The 12,742-nt window shown below is 37.2% G+C and overlaps 1 protein-coding gene across 7 annotated transcripts in view; it reads left to right on the top strand.

The window, feature by feature from the left end:
- DLG2 (discs large MAGUK scaffold protein 2) overlaps positions 1-12,742 on the top strand; it is a 1,049,275-nt gene that overhangs the window by 587,227 nt on the left and 449,306 nt on the right. For 4 of the 7 annotated variants that reach the window (XM_072850806.1, XM_072850804.1, XM_072850802.1 and 1 more), the window contains exon 1: positions 7,530-7,847. The exons of the other annotated variants lie outside the window; for them this stretch is intronic. In XM_072850806.1, the coding sequence (XP_072706907.1) occupies positions 7,530-7,847 (318 nt within the window). Of the gene's footprint in view, positions 1-7,529; positions 7,848-12,742 lie in introns of those variants that run through there. 7 annotated transcript variants of the gene reach the window in all.

The raw sequence follows: 12,742 nt of genomic DNA, 5'->3' as shown, positions 1-12,742 counted from the left end.
AAACCGTGGGAGCTGTAGTGATCTTTTCATTTGGTAGCAATGATTACTGAGAGGGATAAAGAATGATTTAAAGTAAAATTAGAGAATAGAAATAAATTGACGAAAACACGGAGGTGGAAGTTAAAAGTAACTCAGGCAAATGTTTCTCAGAGCGAGAGCTCTCTGACTGAAGAGTAGCTTTTCTAGCTAAATGTTGAATTTTGTTTCAATAAATGATGCAAAGCAAAACAGAAACCTTGCAATACACATCATTACCCACTTTTCAGTATATGACTCCTGAACTGTTCTCAGATTTGCTCTGATGTCTCCTTTAGGAATGTAGACTGTAGTTCTATGAAATCAAATGGTTGTTGTGGCTTCAGTTTTAGGCTGCTCATTTCTTCTGGCCTTTATTCTTCCAATCCTGTTTACCATCACACATTAGAAAAGTAAAATGTCAGACATTTCAACCAAAAGGAGAAACAGGCCAGACTCGTTTGAATTATATAAATGTAATTTGCTACTTGACAATATACAACATCTCTATTTCCTTCACAAGCTAATGTGCTTTCCATGTGATCCTGTTATATAGACCAGATCGTTTTCCTAAGATAGCAAGTGGTTCCAAGAGAAGTCATGTGTTTTGTTACTGAGGGTTTACTTTCCTGGATGTTTTTATAAAAATAAAAGTCATCCTTGCAATTTAAAGGAAGAAAAGTGCTCTCCTGTATCACCATGTTTCCTCTTGCTTTAACTAACACAGATGTAGATGGCTCAGGCACGTGGCTGGTCCCTCACCTGCTGTATCCTGGAGATCTTTCTCCAAAGTGTCATCCTGGGAAGCATATTTAATTTTGTCTTTTCTTCCTAAAATCAAGTGGAATCCTAAAGTACCTATGAATAGCAGGCTGCCTTTACATCCGCTAATACAGAGAAACTACTTTTTATCTTAGCCATTAGTTTGGCTTCATTCATATGTACAGCGCTAGCAAGACTATTGCGATTATCTGGTTTGACCTACCGTATAACAGACTCTAGAATTTTATCCTGTCAGTCCTGCATTGAGCTCAGTAACTTCTAGCTGTATCAAAGCAAAGAGCAATTGGTCCAGGCCCTTGAGGCCACTTGTTGCAGGTACTCTGTAATGTTATAGGTGCTCCAAATAATGCCAATAGATTGGTTTTACTCTTCAAAGTAATGAAGACAGATATTAAGAAACGATACCCAAAATATATACAAACCTCCGATGACTAGAGTGACTGTGTTTATGGGTAAAGTTCTTTTCAGTAGAAAGCCATCAAGGGTTCCTCTTGCTTCTGTATCTCCCTTTCTTGATTCATGTACCATCCTTGTCATATCAATACACAGCACATGGACCTGTATGTAATTTGTTTACAAAAACACGCCAGGATATTGCTGTTTGGGAAATCTTTTTAGACATTGTTTTCAACTGAAATGAAACCTCAGGGGTGACCAGGTATGGATTGTAGAGAAACAAGACAGATTTTCAATATTCTTTTAATGCTGAATGAGTTACATTCCAGTCAAATGGCTTTGCTTTTGTTGTGAAAGTTATGTTAGTCATGTAAAACAAGTCGTTATTTTCCAAAGGCTGAAGAAGGAGCTTAGCAACTTGAATTCTCAGTAATGTATGCTATAAAATTTGTCTTTTTTAGCTGTGCTATGTGATCAGATCTCTCTCCTTTCCATTCATCTGCAGTGAAAGCTTACAACTGGCCCATAATAAGACAGTGCCAGAGCTGTGCCAAACTCTTTAAAGGTGTTGTGTATTATGAACATAACACAAATAGCTTAATAGGGAAGAAACAATTTCTCATTGTCTGCTAATAAATTTGAGTGAAGTTCTTTCAAAATAACTTTAATGGGAAGCAATCGGTTGGAAAGAGGATGCTGTAATAGGCACTACACCTAAAAATGACTGCCTGAGTTGGCTAACTGGCATTCTTCATTTGCTACATGGATTGCCAGCATTGGAATAAAAATATACTGCAAAAATTCTACCTTGGTTATATTGTCCTCTTTCTTTATGCAATGCATGCAGTGCATATATCTTTATGCAATGTGACTCTGTAATAAAAATCCTGATTAATTTATTCCATGGATATCTCCTGCATATTTATGGTATACTTTTACTGCTTAGGTTACTACTGAACGGAGACCCAACGTAGTTGAATTTCTCTTTCAAAATCAAAAATCACCCATAGTAAATAACATGCTGTTTTATTCCTAAGTTAACAGAGAGACAAATACAAATAGTTTAAGGTACTGAATATCTTCATGCAACTGAACTTGGAAATATGAATTTTAAGTAACTATTAGCCATGAACATTCCTTTATATCCTTTTTTATTATGTGCAAAACAGTGTTGGAGTATTAGGCTGATACTGAAGTTCTGAAATGCAATTCCTAAAAAACAGGAAATGAAGAATCAGGTCTTAAAAAAGTTGTCTTAAATTTGCCACAGTGCTAGTATGAAGTGCAAAACTGAAGGGTTATTAAAGGGGTTAAAGTTCTTGGACCTAGCAGTGCTTGTCACAAAGTACCTGGCCAAAGGTACTCAAGCAAAGGACTTTTCTTTCTCATGATAGTGGGTGGAGGTTCAAGGTTATATTTAAGTATTTTGGGAAACTCTTGAATCTGGCCCTCTTTGTCCTCAACAGCAGATGGAAAAGAGGCATCAGTATTTCCCACATAGTGAAAATGATGGTTGCAACAACCTTTGCTGTCCTTTCTACCCTATGCATTTAATCTATCTTTTCTAAACAGATCTTTTTGCAGTTCCATGTAAGTTCTTTTGCTTAATGGCTTTATATGAATCTAGTTTAAGGTGAACTAAAGCACTAAAATAAAGTACACAGAATTCTCCAGAGGAGAGAACTTCACAAACTATTACACACCTCTACCAGAAAATTGCAGGTCCTGTAAAGGATGGTTCTGTATTGGCATGGAAATGCTCTTGTATTTCAGTCTTTCCACTGCAATTTTATGATTCTTTGATTCACTTGGATGTGAAATTGGTAAACCTGCTTCTCTGTTCTCCACCAGCTTTGACATGATTGACTTTGACTTAATATTCCCAGCTGAGGATTGTTTTCTTCTGTTGATATAGTTCCCTTCCAAACCCTTGTCATTTTTCTTTTTCATTGTATCTTGATTTCTAGACTATTGTCCTTATGTTAACCCCAGGACATGCAGCTAACACTGAGAATGGATATGTTTGCATTTGTAACTCCTTAAGCTTTTCTACCCTCTCATAAAAATCAAAATAATATGTCCTTGATCATACAGGCAGATATGTTGTGCAGGGAGCTGTGTCTCAGATAGTGCTGTGCTGATATTTTTGTATAAAACTTCAAAGCTTGAGATTCATCCTTTTGTTTAAAGGATATGGGGATCGTGCAACTTTTTTAAGTAAACAAAATATTACTCTTACAGACCATTGACAGATTTCCAATGAAATTTCCTTAATGGTGAAATTTTTAAATAACCACCTTTTATTATATTTTTCCTCTTTTACTGTTTTATTTTTGGTGTTGTAGTCCTGCATGCCTCTCTTGTCTTACACACCTGAAGGAAGGGAGGATTAGGCAGGCCTGAAGTAGAGGCTGAGCTGTTTTGTTTCAGATGTGTCTTTCCTCACCCCTTATGTTCTGGTTTCACTAAATGAAGCGGGGTTTTTTCATTTTACATCTAGGATAGACACAGAAATCAAGCGATTTGCCCAAGATTTCCTAGGTACCCTGAGATAGCAATGCATTGTGCCAGATCACTTGGCTCCTAGCCTAATCTTGGAGTAATCACAACCATTCCTTCGAGTCTATGTCACCACTAAGACTATTATTTCTGTACAAACATAATTGCTTTTCACCAAACATAAAAAAGATAGTTGCAAAGAAATTGCATTCGACTTATTTCAGTAGCCTTGCTATCATATTAATAATTGTTCTCATTATTTTTCTCTCTAGAAAAATATTTGTAGAAATTTTAGGACCACTAAATAAGCTGGTCCACTCCACGGTTATTACTCTTCTTTTATTCTGTATTTTTTATGGTTGCATAACATTGCATCCTTGGTTGGAGGGAAAAATCTGTTACTACATCTAAATCATCTTTGCCCATGTTTCTAGCTTCCCTTTCAGAAGTCTATTAATATTTTTTGTTTCCCATATGCACATTTTTGCCCGAAGCAAACTCTTCTCAGCATTTATTTTTGGTGTATGTCCAACATTACTGTAATCCAGTTACAGTTATTTGTGCTGGGAGAATATCAGCTAAATCTATTTGCTCCATTTTGTCATGCCTACTTAATATTTTAGAAAGAAAATTAGTGAGATTTTTCCACAACATTATCGGGTCAAACACAGTTCACACAATGTACTGTACAATATTCAGTTTTGCTTTGTGCACCAGTTATTATCAAATTAGGATGATAGTTGGGCATGTGGATTTGAGCCATGTGTTAATCCAAGTTCATCCAGAAGTGCTTGCCATCCTGTCTAATACAATGGTTCAATTACAGCTGATTAAATCGCATTATCTTTTGAATCCATCTTACCATGTTGTCTAGCAATTAGTTGCACATACACATCCCATATTCAAGTGTTTTTGTCTCACATAGGCAGTGACAAACTTTAAAAAAAGATGTGGACAGTTAAATTGTCTATTAATAGGAATTCTTTTATTTACGGATTTTCTAAGTGTGCAACAGCCTTGAAGTGTTGGGTAGGTTCAGGGTAAGTTCAGTGGTGTCAAATTCTTTTGAAAAAACTTCTTCCACATTCTGATAAGAGGCCATTTCAAATATAGTGTTTTAACAGTGTATGAATAAACGTTTCAGTCAAGAGGATGCCTTTGCAGTTCTGCATTGTTCTGGTTGAGGTGTAGTAAGGTTGCTAAAAGGTCACTTACTACTTTAAAATGTAGGACTATGGGGGTTTGTGATAGCCATTTTAGTGCTCTCGTACAGGTGGCTTTACCCAATATTATTAGTGTAGATGTGTGTCTGGTCACAGAATGTGTAGGTTCTTTCCACTCCCCAAACATGTTGTAGCTCTTGCTTGCCCTGATTTTTTTAATATCTTTTTTTTTGAGTGGCCTTTTTAAAATTTATATGTGAACTTTTTTGACTTCTGCAATTATCTAGATTTTTCCATATATCTTTGACAGACATATTTAAACTGTGTTTTTTAGATTCTGACTGGCATTTGAAAAAGCTGCAATAGCATCAATATATTCTGGAGTGAACTGGGTAGCTTGCTATGTGATAAAAAAGCAGATGGTCTTAAGCTGATGGACACTCCTAATACAGATCTATGATGATGAAAATGAAATCTGAATTTGGCCTTGTTAGTGTTTTGTCTTTACATATATATATGGTATATAAATAAATATGTTATTATTTTATATATGATTTATAGGATCAATTAATGGTAATAAATATCTTTCTTACATAGAGGTAGTCCTGCTGGAAATGATGCAGTAATATTTGGATTATCTTCTGGTAGGCAAGTTTTTGGGTGCTCAGGGTTGAGTTACCCTTGAGCACTAGAGGAAAGCCACTTTCTGGACAGCTCGCACACCTTCGCTTCTTATGCTTGAGTAAAATTGCAAAAACATGGATGTCTTATGTGTCTTTACATTTACTTTACATGTAGCAATGATTACCTTGTAGACTCCCTTAGCTCAGATTTTTAAGTGCTGGCTTCCATATCTACATCTGCAATTCAGAAGCGCATTAATATTTGTTTTTCAAACATGAAGTGACCTTAACTGTATGCAAAGCTATGAGAGTTCTTGCAGTTGGGCACTTGTTATGTGAGAGGAAACAGCCAGGTGTATGATTTTGGCTTTTCAGCAAAGTTCTCAATGAGCCTTGCATTACAACATGATTGTAGTATAGTTTGGGACAAGCACCTTGAATGAAAATACAGTTAAAACTGAAGTTAGTTTCACATGTGACAATTTGAATTACAATGTTGTCAAAATATTTTCTCCACTGTTACAGCATTGCCATAATTTTTTCATTAAGAATTACTGCCAGGTTATATCGTTATGTATTTTAGCAATGTCTAAGCTTTGAGGAATTTTAGGTTAGTAATTTAGGAGGAATTAAATAATTGAATCAAGACTTATTGCACCAAAGCATTTGTAAAAATTCATTTACCTCATTTGAAACTATATTTGCAGATAGTCATAGTTGTCTCTTTGTCTTTGAAATCTTTAAAAGTAAATTTGCTTTAGTCTTTGGAATGGTAAAACTATGCATATCACTTGTGAATTCTGTTTAATTTTTATGTACTTAAATCCTAGTTGAACACCAATAGACATAAAAGAGTTCTGTCACACAGTCCTGTATTTGTTTTAAAAAAATCAATTGTTTATTTTCTGTGGTTAAAAGTACCTGAGACACACTTAGGTTAAAACAAAATCTCCAAAAAATGTAGATATATAGGGGTCCAACATCCACTGAGTCTTAAGGGGCAAAAGACTTAGTCACCTGGGACTGGAGTATATCCCTGAACCTCTCTAGATGCCTGAAACAATCAGACCCAATTTTATACTCTTTCCACCCCGTCACTTCTATGAGAAGAAAGAAAAGAAAATGCTTGCAAATAAAGACTGCAGGAAAATTTAAGGAAAAGAGATTATATTAGTAAGAAAAACCCAAGAGAGGATTTACAGAAAACGGTCCAGAAGGTTATTAGCAAGAAACAAAGAACCTGTAAAGGGTGAAAAAAAGAGGAGAAAATAATACATCAATCAAAATCTTGAAGACCTTATGCACAAATAAATATATTCACATTTATATATACAGCCTGCTGGAGATTTGTCAATGTGTTGCATAGAACTTTTCTAGGTGGCTTTATTTTTAAATTCAGCCTGGCTCTCTTTCCATTATGTATATGTACATTAGTACATACCAAAGTTTACACTAGGGTTTAGCATTTAGGGCAGATAACATTCTTCCTGAACTTGTCATTTGCATCTTCTGATGCAATTTTGTTGACGAGGTCTTTTCAGGCATGCAGGGAAAAAAAACACTCCCGCGTCTGTTTCGATCATTGGCAAAGGGGTATCTTTTTCAGTAGTTTGTCTAGATGCTATTTCCACAAGAAAGCACTTTGCCTGTAGAGCTTGTACATGTAAATCTGCTTCAGCAGGGTGCCTGCAAGTTGTGGCAGGGTCAGCTAGAAAAAGACTAAATCTTCCTGAAAATTGCAAGAGTGTTTTGGTTTGTTTTGTTTTTTTCTCCCGTGGTTTGTCATCCAGAAAGGGATGCAGGCGCGCGTCCCAGCCACGCAGAGCATTGATTGCTTCTGCCTGCAGCGGGGATGCTGTCAAGTCGCTGCGCGAGTGGAGTCCGGTATTGACACAGAGCTGCTGGCCAGCAGCTCGTGCTGCGTCCCGCTCCCGCCATGCCCTGCCGCTAGCTGCTGCCAAGGGGGCTGGAGAGGCCCCGGCAAAGGACCTCACGTCTGGGAGGAGAAGCACTTTCATGCAAAGTGGCCAAAGGAAGCCCTGGGTGCGGCATGCACGCACACCTTCCCAAGCAGCACAGCTGCGGCAGGGGGTCCGAGGGCCCGGACGCCGGCAGGAGCGTGCCTCCCGTAGCAAGGGATGCCCACTGCACCTGTCGTTGGCACCAGCATCCTCCGGGGCTCCAGTATAGCTCTCAGGCTCTTCCCTCTTGGGGACCTGGGGGTGCCAGCCAGAGCAGGAGCAAGATTGTCCCTCTGTGGGACACCGTGCGGAAGAGCCCCCATAAATCCCCAGCCAAGCCCCAGGGCAGCCCGGGGGAGTGGTGGTCAGAGTGCGCCTGTGCCCACGGCTGGTCCCCCCCGGTGCAGGTGAGCCAATTCTTCACTCTCCAAGCGACTTAGAGGATGCTCCAGGGAAAGAAAGTGAGGTTTGGTGGTGTCGGCAACTTTTTGTGCTGTGTCTTGATTTGTGTTTAGTGGTGTCTTCTGGAAAAATTTTATGCAAGGGTGAGCTGTAGGTTGGTGATGTCTGTTGTTTGAATATTGATTCTCTGTGGCCTGTGGAAATCGTGGGGTCCTCTTGGAAGTGTTTTCTTGTTAAAATGTTTTGGTTTCTACCTCCAGGTTCCATAGACTTTGTATTCCATTCTGTTGTGTAAAGGAAGGATGTGTTTATCCCCCCCATGTAATGGATTTTGCTTGCTTCTGTAAACAGTTTGTCTTCAAATATTACATGAAGTTAATAAGGATATTTTAAATAGAGAACATGGGGGTGTGGGGGTGTGGTGTGTGTGTGTGTTAGATTTATTAGTAAGAGAAAGTGTGACCTGTTTTTCCTCTTTTGAACTTCAAATGTAAGTGAAATCTTTAATAAATATGAAATAGCTCTTTAGCTTTCACAAATCTATAGATTTTTATTTAATGGCAAGGCAGTGTATTTTAAAATATAAACCAACCAGGGTCTAGGATGTGTATCGATACCTGGAAGTAATTAGACTGAGAATGATTACACACCAGATAACCCAGCACTGTGAAACAGAAATCACAGTGATACTCGTATGATGGTTAATATTAAAAAACATTAACACTTCCTCCACAGATGCATGGTTTCATTTCTCCCTTAGAAAACTTTAAGCTCATTCAAAGCTTTGTATTATGTCAACATCAAATCCTTTTGTCATAATTTCACACTAAAAAGCAGAATTTAATGTTGAAATAGGTTTTTGAGATATATGTTTACTTACTGAAATAGTATACGCTACAGTTTAACTAGCCTTAGCCCACACTGAACATGTGCACCCTCTCTAGAGATTAAATCAATTCTTTGATGGAAATGGTTTTAATATATTTTCACTGAACAGAAAAGCAATAAGGCAAAGGATTGTCAGATAGTGTAGCTGTACTTTATCTTGTCTTATGATCTAAAAAAGTGATGCTCTGTTGACTGAAAGTGAGTGCTATATATAAAAAGCTTCATTTTTTTGTCTCAAATCTATTATCAAGTGGAAAAACTAAGCTTTCTGATATATTTTGGAGTGATCAAAATGTTGCATGTGACTACAGTATATGTTACACATTTTCTGTCATATAGGAAGCACATATGACTATTTATTCTGGAATAAAGCCAATGTTAAAATAATATATAAAACATAGAACTAGACTGTGTTCTAATTTTAATTATAAAAAGCTCTCAACACTTTCTTAGGCTCTGAAGATTTTTGTTTTGGAAAAAGCTGGAAGAAAAAAAAACTGTAAAGGAAAGAGCTCCTTGGTTTTCAAGTGTATAGAATTCATAAAGAGAAAATGAAGGAGGAATTTAAAAAAAAAGAAAAAAAAATATTAAAGGCCACTTCAGAGACTACTTCAGTATCTAAGTTATAGAGGCATTGTAAATTTACTTCAGTATTTTCAATGCCTTTGTAATCATATCCAGTGGTGTTTAGATAATGTGAAATTGTTCAGGTGTAAGTACTTTTTTATATTTAACTTTGAACTCTGCACTATAAACTTCCTTTACTGTATGTTCTGAATGCCAACTACCTTATTCTGTTTAGGAAGGTCCCTTCCTTGAGTTCTGCCTATAATGAATCAATCTACCATCAATCAAACTGATCTTCTGTGCCTAGGGATGGACTGATGTACTTACTTTGGCAAATACTTGGTGATTTTTATGTCACAGAGTTGTGAGAAAGCTTGTTTCAGATAAATACATTTTTTCCTCTGTGTAAAGTAAGCATTGTGCAAGCTATGGGAAGAAAGGAAAGAGTGTGTGTGTATATATGTATGTGTGTTGTTTTATGTACATACACTTAGACAATCATTTTATTAATTATATTGCATAGATGCAATGTGGGAAAACATAGTAGAGCTGCCCTTAATAATTGCCCTTACCTTGGGGATACACGTTGAAGTCAGTGATGTTTTCTGAGGGCTATGTTGACTGGGAAAATTGTTGTCTTTCTTGCCAAAATAAGGAGCAGTAGTGAAACGGTCGTGTTTGCTGGCCTAAAAAAAGGAAAATGGATTTGAAATTTCCATCTTATGTGTAACTGTGATAATAAATAAGCTAGTGACAGCTTCAAAGTTGGAGGGTTTTTTCTGTGAAGTTCCGAGCAGATTTTTCTTCTGCTTGACATTTTTGGGAGAGACTACCTTCTTCAAGCATAGGAAAGACATGCAACACCTTGGAAAAACTGCTTCTTGATTAGTACTATAGTACCAAATTTAATGCACAGGTCCTTAATTCCTAGAGTGTGACTAGACAGCTGTTACCAATGTACACTTTATCATCCTGATCCTGATAAAAACGTTGATTTTTATTGCTGAGGACATGGCTCCATTTTCTTTACCAGTTCCTTCTTAGTATGTCAGAGCAAGGAATGGCACTCTGGTATTATTAATATTTTAACTGTCTTAGAAATTTGCTTTGCTAGCTTGTGTGCTTGTGTTTGCTCGTAGTTTCATGTTGAGTTGTGGGTAGAAAAAATGCTGTCTACATATCCAAACAAAAATTCATTTGGAATTACAAAAAAAAACCCCTCTTAATTTTGAAAGTGAGTTGAAGTCAAGTTGAGATGTAAATTTGACTCCAAGACCTAATTTTGGTTTACTACCAGTCCTTTTTGACAAAATCATTTACAGTTCTGTTTCCTTTATTTAAATGAAAAAGAAATAAAGAAAAGAAAAAAAAAAAGAAGAAAAGTAAGTTAATAGGCAAGTTTTATACGTCCCTGTTGCCTGGAAATAGTTCTTGCTTCTCTGCAATGCCCTGGCTATCTCTATCACTGTGAGCATCATGGAGTCATACAATTTGTGTGATTCATTCAGAGATTTCATCTCTAAGGCCCCAGTGTTATGCTAACTGTGAGAGCTCTGAGCAAAATTTGGGGGGAGGGGGGCGTGAAACGGAGTCCAGGGGGTGACCTGCAGTTTTTCATGGGTCATTCTAACATTGGATATAGCCTGTAACATTGGATATACTTTCCTTCTTGGCACCTATAGACTGCTGTCACATATAATCTACTGATTAGTCAGATTAGAAATGTATGGTAAAATGCGTAGCTGAAGGTGTGCAATGAACAGCTATTCTTTGTGCAGAAGGGGTGGAGGGAGAGCAGGCTGTATTACCCTGATTACAGATTGAAGAGGAAATTGCAGAGATTGAGCCGCTCTGCTTGTTTTAAGAAGTCCAAGGTATAAATTTTACTTCGTGGAGTCTATATGAAAGGGGGCCTCCTCTAAACACCTTTCCAATATCTGTGTAAATGCATGCTTTCAGATGCCTAGAACTCAATATTGTTCTGTTAAAGGGGAAGTAAGAAGATAGAAGTGGATTCCCGCCTTTGGCTGTTTAGAACATCTCTGTTGTTCAGAAGACAATATTGGACCCCACTTTAATTCGGCTAACTCTATTTGCTATTAAATTGTTGTCCTTTCTCTTTTGAAATGTTCTCAAGGAAAAACATCTCATATCAGGTAGTATCCTAGATGTGTTATCTGCAAAAATGCATACATGTGTTTTGTTTTGAAAACTTACATAGAAGTGTAAATTTTCATGGTTTTAAATAGTTTACTGTCAACATCACCTTCGATGACTTTTTTGGTTGGTTGTTTTTTCCCAGCCATATCAGAAAAAAGGTTTTTTTGCAGTCAATGTCTTTTAAAAGAAATAACGTCACTGAGCTGTTTTGTTACCTGATAGAGAGGCTTGTGATCTAAACCCCAGTTTATAGATGTGGTATGACTTAAAAAAGGCAGTGAGCAGCCAAATTCTGAAGTATGAGCTGAGAATGGTCTTTTGTCTTTGAAGGCCTTTTGCGTCGGTTCAGAAATTTCAGTATATCATTTCAGAGCTCTTTGCATGGTGAGATGAGGTGAGAGCTAGCTTCGAGGCATTCTGCTATAGTACTAAAGCAGAAGGTCTATTCCAAGAGATACTGGCTCTCCTAACAGTATAAAGAAATGATTTGTCATTGGTTGTGTTTTTGAAAGCTTACATTACTTCTTTCAGGTTCACGGATTCCCACATGCAACTGGCCATTCTTCTGTCAAGTCAATCCCAGCAACGGGAGGTACTTTGAGCTACTTTAGTCAGCTAAGGGAGATTTTTCACTCTAATTTAGTATATTCAAGTGCCAGGAAAATAGCAGTTAGAGAGCCAAATAATTCTGTTTATTTGGCTTCTAAACTCCTTTTTTTCTTTTTAATCTACAAGGCTATTGAGAGCTAGATGTCATGAGTCGAGTTTAAAGATTTGACGTAACTCTGACACTGTTAAGAAGGATAAAACAGAGAGGAGTAACTGGGCAATTTTTAATGGAGAAAGAAGTTCATATCCCATTCTCAGGCTGGTATGCTCTTATCAGTGGATTTAGGCGATAGCTCCTAAGTTTTAGGAAGATGTATCTTAATTAGCATCTTGCCTTGGATGGATCATTATGCGGCATTTATAGAAGTAAACTCATTTGTACATCTTTTAAGTGACAGCTGCACAGATTGCTGACAATGTTTCAAAGCGGAAATACAAAAGCTGTTAGCCTGTTCTTTTGCAAGAGGAGTAATATTGTTCTCATGATTCCTGTATCCAGTCCCACTGACTGACAGAGGGCTTTGAGAAGTCTACAGCATTCTGGATGACATTCATATCTGACACTCTCCCAGGACAGCTGCTTTAGAAAACATTATGCTTTTACATTCATGTTTAACCTATTTCTTCTACCAAAACCAGGAAAGCATTGTTAATACTGAATTCATAGCATTTAGGT

This window comes from Ciconia boyciana, chromosome 1 (genome assembly GCF_034638445.1).
Source record: "Ciconia boyciana chromosome 1, ASM3463844v1, whole genome shotgun sequence".
In the NCBI taxonomy this organism is placed as follows: Eukaryota; Metazoa; Chordata; class Aves; order Ciconiiformes; family Ciconiidae; genus Ciconia; species Ciconia boyciana.
Note: the sequence above shows the minus strand (reverse complement) of the source record. Positions and strands in the feature narration are given on the sequence as shown.